Here is a 23,981-nt window from a genome sequence, read left to right on the forward strand (position 1 = left end):
AATCTATTCAATTAATGTGACGTTGCTGAAGTGTAGTGCCAAGGTAGGTTGCTTTCCTTGACTCTCCATTACATGAGAGGACCAATTCTTTAACAACAGTATTTTAAGGAAATACCTATTCTTCAATTTCTACCAATGTTCTTTTAGATAATTAATTTTTGTTAATTAATTTCTAACTAATACAGGGGAATTCCTGATTCTATTCACATATAGTATCATTTTCTCTTAATACCTCTGTTAAGAAGTTCGGAGTCTTTTTGGAAAAATAGAAAACAAAGTCAGCATAGAATCAATTAATGAGAAAGTCCAAAATCACAATAGAAATAAATAAGAATACATTTTTAACCTTACTTTTTCTTCACACTTATTGGCCAAAAGATGGTCATTAACTGCCTTATTTTGCTTACCTTCAATGCCAAAGTAAATATCAAATTGTTTATTTAATTGATGAAAGGACAGGGAAAGCAATTCAAATGTTAGAGGTAAGAGAATCAAATTTAAAACGTCTTAAGAGAAAACTTTATGAATAGTGGGAAAACTTGCAACAGACCTTAGAAAAGCCCAATATATGAAGATTCTGTAGAGATCCACAATGTTGCATGCCCAGAAAAATTGTATTAAATTATTTTTAAGGAGTTTGAATTATTACAGCACAATAAATTGCCTAGAATAAATTAATTACTGGACCAAATTCATAGTCCAGCTATTGACAGCAACACCCTAATATTGGATCTCCTATTCTTCAGTAGAACTTTCTGCAACTCTAGAAAATCAAATATGTTATCCAATAAAAAAGCCTACTGTCAAATGCATGGTGAAAGAGAATGAGAGTTGTGCTCAAAGGTACCATGAACCTCAAAGGGGGTTTTGTCAGGCACCCTCCAGAGGTCCTGATCAACCTGTATCACCTTAACTGTGTTGATGTATTTTAAACACATATTCATTCTTTAACACTTAAAATTCAATTACAATATATTCTGGCCAAACCATTTGCAGCTATATTTAAACTATGTTTACACCCAGAGTTTTACTTGAAGCAAATATTTATCACTTCTAACACAGCTATCTGAATATAACAATAGCAGAAAACGTTACAGATTTTTCATTAAATCTTTATCCGAGACTATATAATTCTTCCTTCAGACTATGAACTGTTTCTATAGCAATGCATGTGTGGCACTTAAGACATACCACTGTAGGTTTTGTTTCTTTCTCTGTGATATGCATTCAGTGGATGGGCTTCAGCTAAATCAAACATTATTATTAAACAGGATGGCTCCTCACAGCTCTTCTTAGTGAGAATTTTTTCTTTGGATTTTACTCAGGTCCTTGGTCTGAAACAGCCTGTATTGATAACCTTCTAAATATGCTATAAAATGTCATTCTCTCCTACAGCATGTGGTGAATGGTAAATAAAATATATGCATAAACATGATGGAAGGATAAGAGGCTTTTCTATACTTTTTGTAGTTTTGCTGTCTTCTTAGTCTGTCAAGGTCAATATATCATTGTATTGACCATATATTAATATTAATATGCACTTGTTTCTATTTGTCATTACAGTGCAGCAGAAAATTTACATTTGAGGCTATGGAAAACATTTAGTTTTTAAGTGAATTTTAACTTTTGAGTTTAGCGCCCACTTCTGCCTAACAGTACAATCATGTGTGCTTCTGTCACCTAAGAGAATAACAACAACAGCAAGTAAAAAATATTTAATCGGATAGAAATAATGTCTTGCCATATGTGAATTAGGTGGATCAGCACATCAGCCACGTCAACTTGGTAACTTTTTGCTGTGCTTTTCATCTTAAAACAATTTTTTATAAAGAGAAGCATGAAGAAAACTAAGATTTAGAACTGGTACATATAATCAACACTGTGTCTGCATTGCATATTACCTGGGATGAAAACGTACAGACCAGGAAGTCTGCCTGAGACAAGAAGTGAATATCCAGAATGACTCCTCTTAGGGAGTTTTCAGTGTATCGGTTATGGAGTCCTGCTGACCAGGATATGGAGTTATCACTGATAAATTCATAATTTGGATACCTGTGAAAAATACAATACACAGTTAACAGAATTGTTCTGTTTATTTTTTTTAAGAAGCATTACCTCTGCTGCAAGATAGGGTTGTTAATTCATTTTAGGTGAGTCTCTGCTTTACAGGAAATTAATTACAATTTTGCTGAACCCTTTAGAAGGTCACTGCTGCCTCCAAGCATACCCTCTCTTTATCAAGAAAAAATAAATAAAAAGATTCTGTACATCTGTCAGATATATAACAAAGTTGAAGCGAAAGACACAGTAGGAAGTATATACCACATTCTGCAAATGATACTGATTTTAGATGAAATATACTCAGACCACTAAGTTTTCTCTACTGCTAAACAGGATATGGGATTCTGACTTTACTAGGCTACACTTACTACCATACTATTAGATACTGATTGGGACACTGCAAAAAAACCCAGTCACCTGTGAAAGGGACATATTAAATAAATGCATGTAAACTAATGAAAAGAATAAAAAAGTCTTTCACAGTTCTTAAGGCCATGTGGAGAACAAATTTTGCAATTCACTGGTCATAAGGAAATAGACGTAAAATTCCACAGCAATACACTTTTCTTTACTTATTACAAAAAACATCAGTACTACTGTAATTCAAAAAGTTTTTTTAAAAAATGTGAAACCTTAGTTTATATCATATTAAAATAAAATATTTTCTCATGTAACAATGACTTAAAAATTTTTAAAAATCCTTTTTCTTTTTTCTGCTCTTCTGGGAACAGGAAAACGAGAAATAAAAGGAAGGCAGGGAAGAGAGAGAGAGAGTTAAAAATCTTTCCTCCCTGCACTTAACAGTCTTGGAGAAGGGTACAAATCAAGCACAGTTATAGGACTGTTTCAAGTTTCCATTGGTTTCAGAAGCTGATAGTTGTGTAACTACAGCTTATCACTGCAGGTGCAAATCAAGGTGAGTCCTAGCTCCTGTTCTCAACTGCTAGGTCTGTGAAGGTGTCCAGAACAGGCACTGAAAATCATCTTCCTTCTGAAAGAATATTGTGAGTATATGTGTAAGCAGATTGAGTAAGAAATAATGTGTTTTCTCAGGTCTTGCTCTAAAAAAATTTGGAAAATATATGAGCTGTTCATTAAGTTCTACTACTTTGAAGCACTGCTGAATTCTGTATGTCAGGCATACTATAACTTGGGGGGTGGGGAGGGTTAGCCAAACTGCACATAGTAGAAAGGGAGAAAAGATATTAACCTGCTATTGCGGAAGTAAATAAACAGTAAAAAAAGGAGAAAAAAGAAAACACAGATGACTTTACAGGAAAACATTCTGGAAAGAAGAATGCAATTTGTTGAATTTCTGTGCTCATGTACTAAAGAACAATACCTAAATAGGTTCATATACAAACCAGAAATATATTAAATATGGTCTCTTTAAGAATTTATGCATATATAATCTGTATTATTTTGAATACCTTAAGGAGTGAAGATACTGCAAGAGTATTATGGACTAAAAATATATGTACTAGACATTCAAAAATTTGCATGTGAAAACGATTAAATCAGCCAAAGAAAAAGCAATTTACACCATCCCTAACACATCACTTATCCAAGATAAATACCATGACCTCTGCTTACCAGAAGCTGTCAAATGCTTTAATCCCCTGATCATTACAGCTGTTGAACTCTCAACCCTGCTATTCTCTACTAAAATTGTTCTACATGATCCTAATTCTGAAAATATATCACCTCTTTCCTTCTTTTGGAAATACAACACGAACACTCTACAAACTGGTGGTAGTGACTGCACTATCTTTACTACTGTACTTGCAGTTGGTAGACATCTGTCTGCAAGGGAAGTTTCTGAAACTTAAGTCAAAACATTTCTGGTTTTATGACTATGATTAGTTTAAATACTTCTCTTGCTAGAAACAACATGCCTATTCATGTGAATGTTGGCTAAATTTTCTTTACTTAAATGCCAACGCTGTTTGACAGCCAGTCACTCTCTTGTAGAGAGATACAGTACCTAGGACTTACTGATATTATTGCACAAAATAATGAATGCAACATAAGCTACTGCAATGTGACAGCTGTTTCTATCAAAGCTTGGTAGTTCAATGGGACTAGAACATTTTTGTCAGTAGTGTAAACCAATTTATAGTTGATTTCACAAGAAGAGAAAGAAAAGCTTCTTTGCTGCCAAAACATGACCTTAACCTGCCTTCAGATGCTATTAAATGCCCAAACATCAAACTGCACCCTGCCTTCTGTGAAATCACAGGAAGTTTCAAATGCCTTCTACTCAAGACATCTGAAGCTGCAAGCAACAGTAGGGTGCAAGCAATGTAGGAAATTATGTTTTAGTGTAAGCTGTGACCTGAAAACCCAGCAGTAACACATAAAAAATTCTTCAATACTTACAGATTGTATGCCTTTTATGAAGAAAACATAAAATTAATGCTATATGAATGGGCTGTATCATCCAAATTAAAGTAAAAAAATTATTTGGAATGAACTTGAGCTGTAGTTCTTAATAAAATTCAGTATTGTTTTACTGAATAGGTTACAATTAGTTTTTGTTGCTATTAAAAACTTGAGATTATGTGTTTACACAGGTAGAGCATCTCATTGCTATTCACAAAGAATGCTAAGGCTTGAAAATTAAACAAAAATAAATAAAAATGCATAACTAAGATTGTTACATCAACATTGAATTCTGTTATGTTACAAACAGTTCTTAAAGTTATTTAGGACAATATAATGAATTAAATATTATAACCTCAACTTTGGATTACCCGTCTTTTCATTGTTAAGATTTGCACTTTAAATGCTATAATTTTTTCTATTATTATTCTTGCCTTTACACATACAAAAAAGGATTAGGTTGCCATCATCTGGAGCTGAGTATGTTCATTTAGTTTTCACAAAACATCATTTTAAACAGCAGCCTTTTATAAATATGAAAGAAAAACAGAAATAGCACAGTGGAAATAGACAGGTTTTCAATGCTGTAGAAAATTATTCTACTACAAAATAACATTTTCTGCTTGCCTTGCACATGCCAAAGAAAATCTATTATATAGTATGTTATCTTACATATTTTTCCAATAATGTCACGAGGAACAGAACAGTTCAAAACTTTGCCACTACTGAGTTACTTTGATTTTAGAAAGTAATAATCAATTAATTAGAAGTATTAATTTACAAGGAAATACAAGCCATCTAGGAGTAAATGAATGTTTACTGTGTATCCATGTTCTAGAGAGCTAGAAGAGCATAGAGGGACAAAAAAAAAGGGACAAAGACACTGTAAGAAGTTGAGAATCCCTATATTTAAGGACAAAATTATTCAACATGTAGATGCAAGTCTTCTATGTTATCACTACAGAAGTCCTTCTGAGAGAGGGAAGAGCTGCATCATAAGCTTTTCAACCCACTTAAAAAATTACTCTGGCAAATGCTCACATTTTTTGGACAGGTTTTATATACTTCTTAATATATTAACCAGCCTTTACAATATTTCTAAGTAGTTTCTTTTTAATATGTATGTTCAATATTAAATGCTGTGTGTTTATTATTTATATTTTCTATTGTTTATGTATATATTATTTTTATTTACCTCTGTTCTACAGCATTGATTTGTTTTTACATAGTCACAGGTACCCTGCTCAACTCTTCCGGATTTTTAACATTAAGCTTTGAAAAGCATACTTGGGAGGAAAAAATCCCAAAAAAGCCTATCTGAGAGAAAAATCAAAATCACTGCAAAATTAAATGCAGTCTTAACTGAATAAAGGATTAAAAAATATTATATTAAAACTTGTGGTGCACAATAGTCAGAAACTGTAAAGCTAACTGGACGGAAGGAATTGTAATATAAACATAATTCATCTTACTTGGATTTTGCCTCTTGCAACAAGGAAGGGTCATCTGTAGCCAAATACACTCTTTTTTTATCCACGTGCATCCTGCGAGCAAGAAGCTCAAAGCGCTCCTCCACGTGCACCATGTACTCTTCAATGGGGTGAAACGCTGCCTCGGTCCCCACCTTGTCTGTCCTTCGGACGTGAACACTGGAAAAGGGGAAAATCTAGGAATTACATTTATTAACACTACACATACTTCAGCAAATGAAATTTTAGATTGAATGAATGCATAAAATAACGAGGGATTACAACTCATCCATGTCCATCATGACACACTGACAATATGAAGTCAGTCTGTTCTCAAAAGAAATATAATAATCTGACAAGGAAGGCAAAGGGTAACTGAAAGAAAGGAATGAAAGACATTGAATTATAGCATATAAGGTGGCATTTCTTTCAAGCACAAGGCTAAGTTATCTACTGAAGATAGATAATGCCTGATCAATACGGGTGAAAAGGAAAATAGGAATATTTGCCTTGTATAATGCATAGTCTGAATTAAGGTAGTTACAAATGCGTTTTTTTGGCCTCCTTGAAATGTAACAAGTCTCCAGACACAGCAGCAGTGAGGTGCCCACTGGCTCAAGGTCAAAAGCCAACTAAAATTCGGACAACCTACTGTGTACTCCTAGATAAAGAAAGTTTAAAGATTGAAGGAAATTCTGGCAAAGGAAAAAGACTCCAGCACATCAGCAGCATTTTTCAGACGACATGATGGAAAAACCTTTCTCCCACAAGCTGCTTTTTACTGCTTTTCTTCCTTCTTCCCATATCTCCCCACACAGGCCTTTCCAATTCATCATTTTAGCTGGGAAACAACAACTGCAAAAACACCAGCAGGGAAGGGAATGGCATATAGGATGTTCATATGTAGCCAGTGATAAAATTAGTCGTGAATTGTGGCATGTAAATTATAGGCTTAGCCTTTTTTCTCTCAATGTAAAAGCTACAGGCACTGGAAAGAAGACACAGACATTAAAGTGCCTGGAATACAAGCTGTAAGGCAATTACATTAAGGAAATTCTGTACCTGGAATACAAGCTGTAAGGCAATTACATTAAGGAAATTCTATATTACCAGATGTGGAAGGACATGTTAAAAAAACCTTCTGTTGAGCTGCCTTTTACATATCTGTCCAACAGCAGGTAGACAAGTGTGCTGAAGAAGTACTTGTAATCAACTTGTATTATGCACAGTTAAAAAATAAGAGCTTCATCTAGAAATCACCTTCTCTCCCCACAAAGTACTTAGAGACTCTGATTATCATCATAAAACAATTTTTTCCTGAACAGGAATCATTACATACACGTATTAAAGGACAGACAGTTAAAAAGAAAACTAAATACCCACCCGATCACTGGATGTTTGAAACCAAGTTTCCTTGTGGCTTCCTCTATTTCCTTTTCTAGCCAAGGCTGTGGACGAATCAAGTATTTCACAAACTGTGAGACCCACCACACTGCAGGATCCCCGTGTACACGAATTAGTCTATCAGCCAAGTCTTCAGGGACAGCCAAGGGCAAATAGGGTGGCCGTGGGTGTAAGCTGTCAACAATGGGAAGTTCCACCACCTGAACATCCTTATCATTAGTCTCACCTGTTTTAAAATACATACTAAGATGAGTCAAGTACTTTACTTTATTCATAAGCTTTACCACTGGCAAATAATATCCCAAACATATCAATTCACCTGTATCTTCAATTTCAAAAAGACTACCTAAACCTTGCTCTACTTTTTCAAAAACAGCATTAACAAATTAACAAAAATCATAATTTTAAACGAGATTTATATACAAGCTGGATCTAACAATGACCTCAAATAGAACAAAACTGAAGGTTCTTGAATTGTTAGCAGCTGGTAGTTAATAAAATATAAAATGTATTCCTGCTTATATATTGATACCTTCTTATATACAACTATACCATTACTGTGTGCAAAGGCTTATCTGGTTATCTAAAATGTCTAAAATTCAGTTACTTCTTTAAAAATTAAACATTTTAAGGCATAGGAAATAGTTAAAAAATAAATACAGCTCTGCTGCTATTTTGACCCCCTTTTATTCAGTAAATATTTTTGTTCAGTGACTCCTCCCAGTAAATTTCAGATATCATTACAACCACTGAATTAGCTATTCTGTTGTTAGAAGAGGAGAAAGACAATTCCTGTCCTCAAGAACTTAAACTATGAAGTAGTAACTTAAATAGACCACGGAAAACACAGGCACTGTATAAGCATGTGATGTACCTACAGGTAAGAATTTGTTATGTTTTAAATATTAACTACAGTAGAACATACAGATGGTTTAGATGGGATTTTAATTCAAGGCTAAATAGCCACCAAACATGTTTTTAGAGTTTTTAAAATTACACAAACACAACTGTCTACATAACTGGTAATTCAAAGCTACATTCATATACTGAAATAAATTATAATACATGGCAACATTAAAAAAAATTACATTTTTAAAGCACTGAACATTTTAGCTAATATTTCTAGTATGCTCATTTCCTCCAAAATAATGTTTACATTGTCTGTAGTATTTACTGGCAAAGGTGGTTAGCTCTCTCTTTAGTGCTCACCAACCAGGAAAAAAAAAAAACTGCTTTAAATATAAGCAAGTCAAACTCATATAACTTTTGATGACCAAATCTTAATGCTGAAAAAAATCAATTCAAGGAAGGAATAATGAGTTTAAAAACAGTTAAAGATTCAAAATGTTACAACACTTTTGCAAGACTAGTCAAAATGCTGCAGTAACTCTCTGAGATATAGTTATTTAAATAAGGAATGTTTGTTATGCTCAGGTATATTTTCAATTAATTTTTACCACATTTGGAAATCTATCTTCTAAGATGTATCGGTATGTCAGTATTTTACCACTGTATACCATCACTCTAAGGGATTCTTTAGAAGAATTTCCTATACTACAGGTATGGATGATTCTTTTTAATTCAAGAAGCCAGTTCATTTTTTTACCATCTATTAAATCACAGTCACAGGAAAATATTCAATAAAATTTCATAAATTCAGCAAAAATATTGAGCATTTAAATCTTCTTATAATATGATGGATAATACTTTATTAGTATGTCTTCAGAAAGCTGCAATAAAGAAAAGGAGCATGAAGCCAGGGAAGTGCTAAATGTGGTGCAGATGTGAAGTATCAGGCAAAAGTTTAGACAATAAATGTTTAGCTTGGGAATGGTATGAAAGAGTGCTTGAGGTTCCATTACCTTTTTCCCCCTCAGCTGAGAATGGGAGAAGAAACAGGGTGGCAAATGAAACAATAGCAGTCTTAGCCAAGAGAAGAAAGAAAAGACTTCAGTCTTAAGTTAGAGAAGAAAATTTGCTGCAAACCTTTTGAGGGGAAAAAAGCAGGTAATGAAAATCTGCATATAAAAGGTAGATTTTTATTAAGTACAGCATCACTGACAAGCTTTAAAACTTTGTTCTGTGACTGAATAAATGTGTTGGTGTGTAAACAGTCATTTGTAAAGTTTTGCTATTGATAAAGCTGCTTGAGCAATCTGACCTACTATTTGACATTCCTACCCTGAAAAGCACTCAATACGTTGTTCCATCCTATTTAAAGGATGAGCATGCTTCTAAAAATTTCCATAGGCTGTCCTAAGGTTTTGAAGAAAAAGAGATTAGCCAGGAAGAACTAGGAAAACTCTCAGCATATATAGCAAACTATATTAAATTATACCAAACTCACAGAATATTCAAAGAGATTGTGAAAAAGAATCAGATTTCAGCTTTCAACTCTTCGTGATATGTTGTTTGAATAGTAATGAAGTTGCAAATGTATTTTGTTAAGGAAAAACAATTTGATTGTTTAAAATTAACTACTAGGTCGAGTGTTGTCTTTAAAAAAATTATAATCAAATCATAAATTTGGTCATGGCTATTTCAGTTACGTTGTGGCATGTTAATTGCCTACATACAATCATCATCTGCTGATGTATATGTGTAGCTACGTGCACAATTCCAGAAAACCTTATGGCAACTCTCTAGGCTGTATTAGCTGTATCATCATATCTGAATGAAGGAAAAACTCCCTATCAGTCTTCATCCACTTTTAAAAGTATGAGATAGTAGATGCAGTGAAAGGAAAACAGACAGCAACTGTTCGCTTTTGCACTGAACAAAACCAGTGCAGAGCAACTCTTTAGTAACCTTGAAGGAGTAAACAGCCCTGCAACAGCCATACAGGCAAGAGACAGCATTCTTACCCTAATGATCACTTTTTTTTTCAGTATTTGTGAAAAGATTCACAATAGGCAATGCGCTTGTCCTATTTTTCAACAGGCATAGTTTAAAAAACTGTTATCCTTTTTTGGGCAACAGGATATTGTTTTATTCTTTATTACTGTTTTATTCAGAAATAAGCTGCAATCAAAATCAATGACTCAGGAGCCAACCAAAACTCAGATTAACAGACAAGCAGATATATTAGAAAACAGTAAGTCACATCACTGATTCATATGAATTTTCAACTGAAGATAATGAAACCAAGTTAAAAATACAGAATTAATTTTTAATCCACACTTCAGTTGTTAGCTACATTTTCTCTAATTTGTAAAATGTTTGAATTTTTTCTACTTCAAAGATGTATCTTGTTAAGTAACAGACAAGCCATAAAAGGTAATAATCCATACTAGTGTTTGCATATTTTTCTCATGTTGGAAATTTAAATCACAGCATCATCATGTCAATCAGGTCCAATTCCCTGCTCAGTGGTGGTACAATTTTGATATTTGATACAGAATCATAGAATTATTTAGGTAGTGAGATACCTCTAGAGTAGTTATACATAACTTACATGTCAGCAATGCTTCAAGTCACTTCTTCTGATGTGATTTATTTTACTTTTACAGTTGTCAAAATTTTTCTCTATAATTCTATTTACAGCCTAACTTTTATATGACTCCAGGTGCTATTTTTCAGTTTGGAATATTCGAAATAATTGTCTTCCAGAGTTCTGCAACTTAATCCTGTTTTGGATTTTACTTCACTGAGTAACCAAAGATTGAGTGTTTTTGCAAGAGTCATAAAATACTGCAATATTGAAAACACACACTCTTACCATAACAACATACTCAGGAGGAAGGTCCTGGACTGAAAATTATTTTAATTCAGATGACCCATGCCAGTTGTACCATCTAGTTCTTATTTATTACTAGTTTTTGGATATGTTCATCACTAATACATCAGTAACACAGTTTCAATTTTCACAAGACACACTGAATACTTTTTAAGCACTGCAATGAGCTCTCTGTGTTATAAAAAGCATAACTTTGCTTCATTGCAATATCCCAATGTGCCTTAATCACTTTATATCCCTCAGGACTTATGTAATTTTTGTGATTTGGCATAACCTTACCGTCTGTCTACTTCTCAAACTTACGCCAATTTAAAGCCTATTTTAAAAAAATTTGCTGTTTGTATCTTTCTTATCAACTTGTTTTGGAAGCCTGAAAAATGTTGACTTGACTCAAAAAGGTCTTAGGAATTTTGTCATTTTAGGTAAGCTTACTTCCTGCCATCTGAACATTGGTTCCTACACTTGGATGGGCATTTTCATTGGATTTTTATTAATTTCTTACCTGAAAGGAGGATCACATTTTACCATGCAATCACTGCTATTAGTTAATGTCAACTGAAAACCCATATATCTCCTGATATTTCAAAATTCATCAGCTAATTTTAATTTTTTCAAGAAGTCCTTAGAAGTATGCCAAAGAACGCCATGCTAAGGACATTCTTGTCTTGTAACTGAGAATTTCAATTTAATTTCAGTTTGTCTTGCTAGCAACACAACTGAATAAACTGATGTAAAAATGGAATAGCTTCCCTGCTTTTCTGTTTCTATAATATGCTTAATTAAGCTGATATTAATTTGCATAGACTTATCACAGATCTACTTAACTAAGCTCTACAGCACAAAGACTGACTGCCAATTTGGAACTTTACCCAAGTGAACAATTCTAAATCCAACTGCAGGAGATGTCAGAGTGCTGGGAAAGCTGTTTGACTAGCCCAGGGCATGGTGAGAGGACTGTGCTGAACTCCCTCAAGGCTCCTCAATGTCCTGCTGGTCCCTGTTACATATTGCAAAGGACAGCCGGTTCAGGGCTTATCCTGATACCTCAGTGCTTTTCTTTTCAGACATAGTAAAAAATGAAAACTATGAAAAGTTATGTCATGTTATGCTCTTCCTGAATACGAAGTTACCTCACAATAGCTTTATGCCATAGTTGAACTATAAAATGGAATTGCCATGAGGTAAAAATCATATTTTTCTTTTAAACTAGTCAATGTAAAATACAACTCATATATCTAAATGGGTTTTTTCTCTAAGCTTTTGCTTTGTACAATTTTAATACAGAATTTTTGAACTTGGTTTTCTGAACTGTTTCTCACTAGTATTCCACTTACTAAGTTTTTAATCATCCTTTATGTAATCAAGCCATGTAAGGCAGACAGGTGTTGAATAAATTTGCTGCAATTCTGATTTAAAGAAACTGAATATAGTCCTTTTTTTCCCAGGTTTCACATGCCATATGGATAGTGTTGTCCCATTTGTCATCCCAAGGGGCTGAATCTTGATACCTTCAGGAGTGAATAAACCAAAATGTTGTCAAACATGCCAACATGCCTTCTATTACTTTTCTCAACCCAGCACTTCCAAGGCTTTTTTCCTGCATTCTTTCCTCTCCTCTCCTGCACAACTCTTGCAACTATCCTCACTTGCTCTCACATCTCTTACCTCTCTGGGTACCGTTTGTGTGTTGAAAAGTGGCATCTGTGATCAGTCACTCCCTCTCACTTCCTCACAGGCCTGAATGTTGACTTCAGTTGCTCTTTACACACACACAATCTACCTATTTTGAGGACTTTTAACAAGATCTATTTATTTTAGTCAAATTTGGCCGAAATTCATCCAACATTCAGGACTTAAATGAATTTAGGTTTAAATAGAGCAGATAAAAAGGTAAAGCATGAGGACAATATTTTTGCTCTCACAAGAAACTTGTCTAAAATAAATCTGTAAAGATATTATTTTATCATCTCCCTCCTGAAAAGTAGAACTTTAATGATAGTCTTTTCTGCTCTTGCAAAAACTGTAACTCCCAGAGCTACTGAACTACCAACATGTCTTTGTAACACAAGTGACAGTATTGCAATAATGTTTATTTTCCCATGTTATTCCAGTTCTTTGATAATCCTATCCCTAATCAAAACCACAGCACAAAGATGAACAGTGCTCTTACTGTCCTAACAAGTGATGAGATTCCAGTGAATGCTTTCCCTTTTGACCTGATGGAGGCCTCAACTGAGCACAACAATTTCTGCATTTGCAATAGCTCTCTCTTAAAAAACAAAAGCAGCGGTGCCTTTAGAGCCTCTTGTTCCCTTTCTAGCAGTTCGGGTGAGCTGCACTATAAAGACCAATATTTCTGTTTCACTCTACTGAAAACTTCTCATCGCTTACCAGAAGCTTTATGTGGCAACTGTCACATCACTTTGAGAGAACATTAAAAAGTAAAGATTTTTCCCATCCTCAATTGTTTAGACACCCAGCATGTCAGCTGGAAAGAGATCTGGAAACAGATTAAGAGATTGCAAAAATGGACTTCACAGAGCAGTCAGAAGACCATCAAACTAGGTAGAAATCAAGAAGCTTACTAGCAATTTATTTTTTCTTTTATCTTTATATATTCAAACTGCTTTTGAACAATGCCCCATTTCATCTAAAGAGCTGATATGAAAGGGGTACCTGCTAAAGAGGAGCTCCAATTCCCTGGCTGCCAGAAAATATAATGAAATGTATTTGTAAAAGCAAATACACTTCTATAAATGCAAAAGGGTTTTTCCATGTTATCCAAGTCTAGTCATTCAAGTAAACAGAATTGATGTTTTAAAAGTAAGATCATATGTAAGGATAGTTGAAATAACTCAGGAACACATAAAAAAGATCATTACAACTATATTGATGAAAAACCAGTTTCGGATTTGATTTCAAACAATTCCACTGAAGCTTATTCTCCATTTCAGTCTAATGTTAATTATTATATATTTGAAAATAGTTCCAAATACTTGCTTTGAATATTAGGTTATCTTTTCTGTAATAGAAAATAGCTTATTTTTACAATAATCCTTCAACAGCTTCAGGGACTTATCTCTTGCCTGCATATGCTGACTGGACATACACTCGAGTCTGTAACAGGCATGTATAAGCATGTAAAAAACAAGACAACATGCAGATAGTATTTCATATTTCCTGACCTAGAAGCTTCCAACAGGTCATGAAAATGGAGCTTAATATTTGCAGCTGCCTGTCCAGGCATCTAATGGAGAAGCAATCCCAGTTTAAACAAGACATTTACTATCTCTTTGAGACAGTGGTCTATAACTCCTAATCTTGAATTGTTCTAATTTGAAGGCTTGGAGGACTCCTCTTTCAATGAATTAGTAAAAGTGCCTCCATGTGCAAGCCCAGATGGAACACAGCTCTCAAGGTATTTGTAGACAAAAGGACACTTTAGTTACCCATAAATAAAACAGGAGAGAATAAACTTTCCATGTTGTTTGAGATTCATGGCAGTGAAGCACACGTCACCTTAGCAATGCATCTGAAAGAAACAAGGATGCATTCTACTTCCTATGGTGTACCAACATGAAAGGAGAAAATCAAGGGTGTAAGCCTGCAATAATGGAAAAGGAAATTTTTCTGATCTTCAGTCATAGGGGAAACTGTAAGGGAAGCATTAAGAAAAAGATCAAGAAAAATCACACAGAAATAGAGATGCTTGCTCCATAACTATTACAGTAACAAACTATTGCTAATTTTCACATTACAAGAAACTTAAAAGCACTAGTTTAGTTAAAGCTACTTGCAAAAAAAAAAAAAACCAACCTGTTTTGTTCAGGTTTGTATTCAGGATTTATGTAATACCAGCTACAGGAAAACATCTTCCAAAGATTTCTCTACAATTAGCACAATCACATTCATGGACATGCAGTGCCAAAAATATGGTACTAAAGTAAGTATTATTGTTTCATTTGAAATGCTAAATGAAATCAAATGTTAAAATTAATGTGGGTCTTCAAAAATGGGTAGATCAGTGCAATAAAAGGCAGCTTTTTAAATTTCTTATCTGTTCACAACACTAGAAATAAATCGGTTGGCTGAAGGCCTAAAGATTGAGAAACAAACATAAAAATGCAAGAAAGTACTTCTGCCTTAAAAGTCTAAGTTTAACTTTCAGTTGTTTCACATGGTGGAAAAACTTTATTCAGAGCCATTTGCCTAAAAGCAGCTTTTCAATATGACATTCAAAATCTAGACAAGAGATATATCTTGAGAATTAGCTGACATTTTAAGGTTCTCTTTTAATTCATTACTCAAATGTAAAAAGACAAAAACCTTTAGGACTTGGTGAAGTTACACTGAAATGAATGAAATGCCCAGCCTTGTGCTACTGTAAAGAACTAAGAGTAGCTGCAGGAAGAGGAAAAATGGCCACCAAAATAATTGATATATTCCCAAGCACCAGAGCCATAACCATAACTGGCAGTGCTCTGGGATATCTCCCACCTGGAAATGGCAGTAATCATTTTCAAGACATAGGAAGGGTTTGGATGACTTGAATTCAACTCCACAACTGCCAGCTCAGGTTACCCTTGTTTAAAGATTACTTTAAAATAGGTAATATTACTTAATTAGAATGTTGTAATGACCAGTGTAATACATTAAAAAGTTGTTCAAAACTTGAATTCAGGTCCTAATTCCCCAAAAACCTAACAATGCTTCAGTTTGGATTGAAATTTTTGCAGCCAAACAAAGAACTCAGACTCACATTTCAAACTTTGCAGTTTGTTTGAGACCTAACATACTTTGTTTACCTCATGCCATCTCTTCATATTTAAAAAAAAAAACTGGTATTTTTCATTTCAGTACAAAACATGCTATTCTTCCCTACTGTGCATTCTGCAGTACAACTTTTCAAGTAAAAATTTTTTGAAAAAAGCTTTTCAAAATAAAAATCAAATAAACTCTAATATTAAGCCAATTTGTAGCTCTTTTGCTTATTAAAAAATTCTTAAAATGGTGCAGCGAGGTGTGGCCTTAAAGTCAGGTGTCCGGCTAGGAGGAGGGCGGCCAACACCCAACTGCAAATGTGTGAGCACCCCTCTGCATCAGAAGGCTTCGGGCTGTGCTCACAGCGGATGGAATCGCTGCTGGCCGACGAGACTAAAGAGTCCGGACACTCACTGGGGACTTGTCAGATTTATTGTGGAACCCAACGTGTCAACCAGGGAGTGACAGCCTGACTGGTATCTAACAGGTGTCAGCCAGTGAGTGACCTCGAACAAAGGGTGCAACAAGGTTATAAAGGGGGGAGGAATTCATGGGAGGGGTTTATAAGAAACCAATAGGGGAAGGCAAGGGAGTGGACTTAGGATAACGGGCATGAGAGAAAACCCAATAGAAACAATGTAAAGGAGGGGCCCCGGAGCCACAGCCAATCAAGTCTCCCTAAGCACAGAAGATTCTGGCAAACTAGGAGGAGTGGGGAGTGATTGACTGGGCCCAGGGAGGAGAACAAATTCACATATAAGGAAACACAGGGGAGGGGAAATTATATAACAGAGAGGATTGACATAAACTGTGGCGGGAGTAACCAAGGTAACCAAATGACAGACAATACCATGGCAGGAAGAATTGGTGACGGCAGAACTATTACAGAAAATGGGGGAGTGATACAGAAAATAGGGGAGTAATTAAATAAACTAACAGAACACACTACAACAAAAGGGTGACAATTAAGCAAAAACATTTTTTCCAGTTTGTAATGGACATTTTGTTTACCAATCTGTAATTTTTCGTCCATGATTTAATGCTAGTGAGGAAAATTTGCAATTAACCACTAACCTCAAGGTACCAGTTTGGCTACTACATTGCGGGGGGGGCAACATCAACCTGTTAGGAAAAGGGAAAGTCATGCTTCAAAGTGTAGTATTTCATGCAAACAGCATAAGATGTGTGATCAAATACATGATCAATTATTCCTACTGAACAGAGCAAAGCCAAGAATCCTTTTCCCCACCTCCATGCACTCCTTGGATTTCTAAGTCGTCAGCTTCCCCTTATCAAGAAATGTAGGGAAAGAAGCCCCTGCTTTTTGGAAAGTAATTTTCTTCAGTCAGGGCACGTTTAGGTTACCTTCCTTCATTTCAATGCAGTTAAAGAATTCTCATGGAACATGTTTCCTAATCTGTTTATAGTCCTGCCCAAGCAAGGAACTATTATCAAACACTCAATTGCATTTTATGCAGACATCAAATCTTCATCTAAATCAGCAATGACATAAAGACAACTCACTGTATACAAGCCCAATGTTTTTGCTTCTTGAACATTTTTTGACAGATAGCATGATTATATGTATCAACCTTTAAAGAAATACAGACATTCTTACTTCAGCTGTCAGAAAATTTACTGGACAACAGCTGTATTTAAATTAAAGTTATCTCCCATCCTGTTGAAAGATGCCACTGACATGCAAAACAACTTCCAAGAACACCATTCTTTTACCAAGAATGGATTAGATTTGATGTAATTCCTCGTATAATTAGATGAGAACCGGTGGTACATTTAGGCCACGTAAATGGCTTAATTAGGATCAACTTGGCTTGATTGATTATATCATGAAAGAACACACAGATGTATTTTATTACAACTTCCTTAAAATACAAAGTAATTTAGTTTAGTATGGCAGATTTGGGACTGCACAAGTGAACTTCATGACACAAGTTTTAAGACAATACTAAAAGTATCACTACAAAACAAATTTAAAAACACCCATACCCACTCCAAAACACAAAAAGGCAAATATTCTTCTGGTTGAAAATCCCCAAAAGAAATAAAGCTAGTTACAAGAAAATACTGCATCTCCTGTAATTCCAATGTCAGATCATGCATTTATTTTTTGCTTTTCTGTTTCTGGACCCGTTGCCATAATAGGGGTCAACCAGCAGCGAGTCATTGTTAAAAGCAGAATTCATCTCTAATCAAAATAATCCAGCCACATCTTTGTCTAAAAGTAGAAATATTTCACATATAGAAATGCCTATAAAATGTTGCAGGACCAGCTTTTAAAACTTGCTTTATTTTAGAACTGAATTATGGTTTTTAATCTCCAACTGTGAAGCAGATTTTTATGTCCTTGAATCAGTGTAGGTGTTTCTCAGAATCCTTTCATATTTATCAATATTCATTTTGAAGGCCAGATAACAGAAGTAGACAGTGTCCTGCAGCCCATCTTTGCTATGCACAGTGAAAAAAGCTTCTTGCTATTATTCCATAACCCTCCACTTAGACATGAACCAGGATCACACTTAGCTCTTTTAGGCTACTGCATTGCTCTGAAAACTCAGACCTACTTCAATAGAATTCCAAGGTCCTTTTAAAAGTTACTACTTCCTAAATATATTCTGTATTTACACAGAAAAATGTCTTGACACAGAGTATCTTACAAGGCACCTTGAAGACAAAAAATCTACACAGCATCAGTAGCTCGATTTCAAGATTAACACAATTGAAAAAAGGGAAAATTCAGAGAGGTTGCTCTTCCACTCTGTTCTCTCAAATCACCATTCTCCAGCTTGCTTCATAGAAATGGAACTTGTTTGAATTAAAATGTAACTAATGAAAGCCACTGTATAAATACAATGTTAAGAATCAGAACTAGAAATGAATCCATTCTTTCAGCAAAAGTTTATAAATAAGAGTGAGATGCGGGGGCAAAACATAATTCATACAATTGTATGCAAGTTAAAGTGGGTTTTTTTGGCCAATACCAAATATTCAGCTGATTTCCATAAAAAACTACTTTCAAGGAATATCTAGTTCATGGAGTGAAAATTCTTAGTTTATTGCAATTAATTCTGTACAACTTTTTATGGTTTGATTTTGCAATTTTTATTTAGTCCTTTTGATTACTGTTGCCAGAAAGACTTTATTAATTAAACATTCATTTTGTGTACCCACTGTATCCTCATTCTTGAATTATACATATAAACATATTAGTTAATTTATATTTTAAGATTGTAGTTTAATTAATACTTAAAAGCACTACCAACAAATGAAGAGTTCTGCCATTTTCTCCCTTCTGGGTATCCCTTCCTCAAAAGCATTAATTCATCAAACCATAGTTAGAGGCAGCAAAATCAATATTCAAGGATAACTGCAGGAAACTTTGTTTCAGGTTTCCTTTTTCAAGTTGTCTTTGATCTTTCTGGTTTTTAGGCCTTATGGGAAGGAGCACATACTGTTATTTAAAGCAAGTAGATGGCTTCTTTACCTCTACATCCCTTCATTCTCTAGCTTGACATGCAAATATGACTTCTAACAGTACATTAATCTGTTCTTCCTATTAATCTGTTTTCTTTTTCATTTATGATTTTTTGGTCTAGTTATTTTGTAGACCTCTTTCAATTTATTATTGGGGAATGCCACCATAACATCATAAATGAGCAAGGAAAAAATGGTAAGAAGAGGCTCCGTTTTAGCACGCAGCAATGATAATAACATTATGACCTGGCTAACTAATTAATTTAAAGAAAATTAATCAAAAATTTCATGATAAATATGTCTTCAGAAGTTCTCTACATTTTGGCTCTTACTACTAGTAAATCATTCATGTTTCTTATAAAAATTCCTGCTTAAATTATTTATAAACAGTTTGACCATAGATAGCAAAGGAAAAACAAACTACAGGCAAGGTGCAATTACAGGCAAGATATCATTTTAGAACTAAGAAGACAACAATCTCTCTAGATTTTTTTCTCTAGAATGGCAGTATGAGTGAAACAAAGGACAAGGAAAACTTACGCCACAGTGTAAAATAACTGTTGCATTTACAGAAATCTGCAATAGAATTCTCAATCATTTAGTATGTTTAAGCAAGAAAAGCTGAACTTTATTCCAGAACTACCACGTCAAACACAAAGAACAACTCCTCCAAGATGTGACATGGGCTGAGCTGACCCTTAATTCTTCAGGGATGAGAACACGTCTTACTAATCTCCTGCTATCAGGCAAATATCAGCTTGTCCATTAAAAGTCACTCTACTTCCCAAATCCCAAAAACAAGCTTAGCTTTTATACCCAGTCAGGAGAGGACTGGACAAAGAAAATTCCAGAACTATATGCATTCTCAGCTTATATAAGGTTCTTAATTCTTGGAGAAGGTATTACATTCTAAATTGTTTCACTGAAGATAAAGCTCAGAAAATGCAAAACTTCGTGTTATGAATAAAACTAAAAAATGTCAATCAGGAGCAATTAATAGATAAACAAATTTAAACTATTTTGTTATGAAGCACATTTTACTATATTATTATCTATTCAGGTCTGCAAATTACATGAAAGCATCTCTCATAGAGGATATATTTTTCTGACTTGTTGCCCTATTTCCATAATTTACATTGAACGCTTGCTAAAATTATTAATTAGCATGAATATTTTTGAAACATAATTTTAAAAAATTTAGAAATCCCTACACTAAATAAGAGAAACGTTTTGTTTATGAAAAATGAAAATTGATAAATGTCAATGCATTTTAATACATTTATTTTGAAATTATAGAAAATCCCACACTGATTTCAGAATTTGTAGAGAAAAAAAAATTAAACGCATGGTTTTGCAAACCAACTGCTCCTAACTAGAGCTAAGAATTTTAGACATTTGTCCCTGAAAAAACAGGGAATAAATAAATAGATATACAAGTAAATAAAAATCTATATAGATTTAGGGAGACATAAAAAGCACACAGAAATCTTCAGCAAGATACACTGTCTCTAAAATTTAGCAGTAATAATGACTCCCACTGAAGCCAGGCTGAGGCTAGTAAAGAGATCCCTGGTCAGAATCATCCATCCTCACTGACCAAGCCACTACACAAGATCAGAATTTAACACACTCTATAGCATGTGTGGCTGGCCAACACACCAACTACAGAAAGTTTGTCTCTCATAGCCCTCTAGCTCTAGAACACCAAAACTCAAATTAGTGGCATTCATTAATTAAAAAATAATTGATTGCATCAGGGTATTTCATGTGCTCAGCCTTCAAATTATCAAATTATTCATTCTGATCTAGAAACTATTTGAAAAGTAAAAAAAAAAAAAAAAAAAAAAGTACCCTCACTTAGGAACCCAAAATAAAGCATTATTTGTATTTTCACCAGCAAAAGCCTATATTGCAGGAAACCATCATCTATTTAAATAGATTTTCATTAAATATATGACCTTTTGAAGCCATGTGTGCATGAGTGAACTGTTTTCCAGCTTACTGGGCTCTGAAGTTGTTCACAAAACTGCCTGCATCTAAATTCTGGAGTCACATATAGGAGTCCACACTGAGAACCATGTCCAGACTATAGACTCACTTACTAACTTATCCAAACACAAATAAAACTTCATCTGGAGTTCTCAATATCTGTTCTTCATTTATAGTTGTTTTTATAAAACATCCAACCATTCCTAAGAAACATTTTTTGCAAAAAAAAAAAACTCATTCACAAAAACTAACTAGCATTCTCAAAGCTAATTTTGTAGCATCTTGAAGCTCTGAAGAACAGATGCTATTTCAATGTGCAAATGCTGCTTCAATGAGTAAACACACAAGTTTACATGCAACCTGTAAACCGGATTTCGTAAATCTGATTAAGTTAATTTCAGACCTGTAAAATTTTAAGAGTTAATTTAAGATTCCATATGCACTGGGTATGCAGTGTCCTAGTGAAAAGACTGAAGATGTTGATATGTTTTGACTACCAATCACATGGAGAAAGACGTCATTTAAAACAAACATTGTTTACTTGGACACAAACAAAGCTACCTGATCCTCCAAACATCAGTGTCCATCTACTAACTCTAGGCAAATTGTTCAGCATGATATAAGAAAGAACCGACTTGCTGATATACAAATAAAAATTCATATTTAACATTGCCATTGTTTTTATAGCATGAATTTTGGATCTGTTCACCTTGCATTAGGAGTTATTTCAACTATTTGTTTATTTTGTTGGGGTGTGACTATTGGACACCATTTCTTTTATATTTCAATTGCTTAATCTTGGAAATGTCCCTTATTTCTTAAAAAGTTTATTAACAACAGCCCCTATTTAACACTCTCCTCCCATGAAAATCAGAATATCTAGCAGGGAACACAGTAGCACCCTGCTGAAAATTTGCAATTTAAGTCTCAAATACTAAACTTTTGTATTACAAAGACTCTAACAGTGCAGAGCTATCTTATGAAGGAATTTGTTTTTAAATACAGTGGGCAAATAAGATGCAAAAGGTGCTTACATACCCAGCTGCAGCCACAGCTATCATGCTGCACACAACGCGAAGGAGACAACAGATTAGTTCTATGGGAAGAAAGGTGCACAGAAGCAGGAGGAGCGCCGAGGGTGGCCCAGCCTTACCTGACCAGTGGCCCGTGGTGGCGCCTGCCCTGTCGGTGCAGGTCTCGCTGACGGGCCGGAACACGGTCTCCCAGCCGCCCGTGGCGTAGCGCCAGTTCTGCGACTCCAGGATCAGCGTGCGCTGCGTGCCGTACGCGATCATGAAGCAATACACCACGTGGTGAAGCTGGCAGCCATAGCCACAGCCTTTGTTGATGTTACACACGAGTTTCTTAGCCTTGCTGCAATCCTTCGGGTTCTGTAAGGATGGGTGAAAAAGTGGAGCTGAAGAGAAGCTACACCAAAGGCTTGCGTTTTTCTGAAAAACTGGCAAATGTCATAAATCACAGAAGCCACCCTGCTATAACACATCTCCGACTAAAATGGATGAGTAAGCTTCAGCTCCATGAAAATTTTATGTGAATTCTTCACTGCAAGCATGAACAGTTATTGAACATACTTCACTATCCTAATATAAAGCAGAATATATTCAAGATTTTAAATTACTTTCTCATTTGTAAATCTGTCAGAAAAAGACAACATTTGGACTCCGAGTTCACATTTCATCAACATGGTTCTCAGTGTTAGAATGCTTTTTCCTTTGGCAATTTTTCAAGTTTGTTAGTTCTCTTTCAATAAGCATGCATGTCACCCTATAAAAGAAAATTTCCACCTGTCTACAATGTACAGAATAAAACAAATGGTACAGAATAAAACAAATACTTATTAAGGGACTGCTTCCCAGGTTAGCTGACCACATAGCAAATACAGAATGCAAAACATATTCCCAAGCAGAATGATAAAGGACAGAATTATAATCAGCATACACTTTCCACAAAATAACATATTTCACTTCCACAAACCAAAAAACCATAAGACAGCAGGCAAATGGCTACATTGTTTGAATGCTATGTTTAAAAGTACAAACTAATAAGTATTTTTAGGCATGTGGAATTTTCAGGTATGTGGACAACACAACATCATAATCAACAGAAGTTTTTCTTTACGTAAAAGATAGTACTTTTTTTGTATATATTCATACTTGCATGGCTCTAGACATAGCTCTAAATTCCAGAAAGGTCTTCCACAAAATCTCCAGGATTAACATTTCATATAAGGTACAAGGATACTGATATTTGAGCACCAATATAAATTCTGTTTCTTTCACATCTAAACTTAAAATAAAATTTTCTGTAAATTTGCAACAGTCAAATCAAATCTTCAAACAACAGTGATCCCTGTCCGGAGAACTGAGATCACTCCTTCAAGTGATCTAAAAGATAATCTGAATATTCTGAGTCCTAAAACAATTTAAAATAAAACTTCATGCATTCAGTTATGTAAAGGAGGGGATGACAATTCAGACAGGGAGGGGTGGAGGTACCAAAACAAATCCAAAACTCTAAAACATGTGCTATACCATCAGCAGTTTATATTTTTCTTTTTAAATATACCTGCTTCAAAGCCTAATTAGGTATGAAAACAATAAATGAAATAAAATTTTTGTTCAAGATTTTTATTCCTCAGACCAGTGATGACTTTTGTCATCACAAAT

At 34.6% G+C, this 23,981-nt stretch overlaps 1 protein-coding gene across 6 annotated transcripts in view; it reads right to left on the bottom strand.

Annotated features, from left to right (window-relative positions):
• Positions 1-23,981, bottom strand: part of FUT8 (fucosyltransferase 8) — a 101,324-nt gene that overhangs the window by 5,980 nt on the left and 71,363 nt on the right. For all 6 annotated transcript variants that reach the window (XM_054276044.1, XM_054276043.1, XM_054276046.1 and 3 more), the window contains exons 9-12: positions 22,448-22,685; positions 7,296-7,542; positions 5,916-6,092; positions 1,902-2,052 (exon numbers count right to left, since the gene is read on the bottom strand). In XM_054276044.1, coding sequence (XP_054132019.1) covers positions 1,902-2,052; positions 5,916-6,092; positions 7,296-7,542; positions 22,448-22,685 — 813 coding nt within the window. The remainder of the gene's footprint in view (positions 1-1,901; positions 2,053-5,915; positions 6,093-7,295; positions 7,543-22,447; positions 22,686-23,981) is intronic.

The sequence above is a fragment of the Melozone crissalis genome, unplaced genomic scaffold (assembly GCF_028551555.1).
Source record: "Melozone crissalis strain CALT ecotype California unplaced genomic scaffold, PUWL_Pcris_2 ptg000018l_1, whole genome shotgun sequence".
Classification (NCBI taxonomy): domain Eukaryota; kingdom Metazoa; phylum Chordata; class Aves; order Passeriformes; family Passerellidae; genus Melozone; species Melozone crissalis.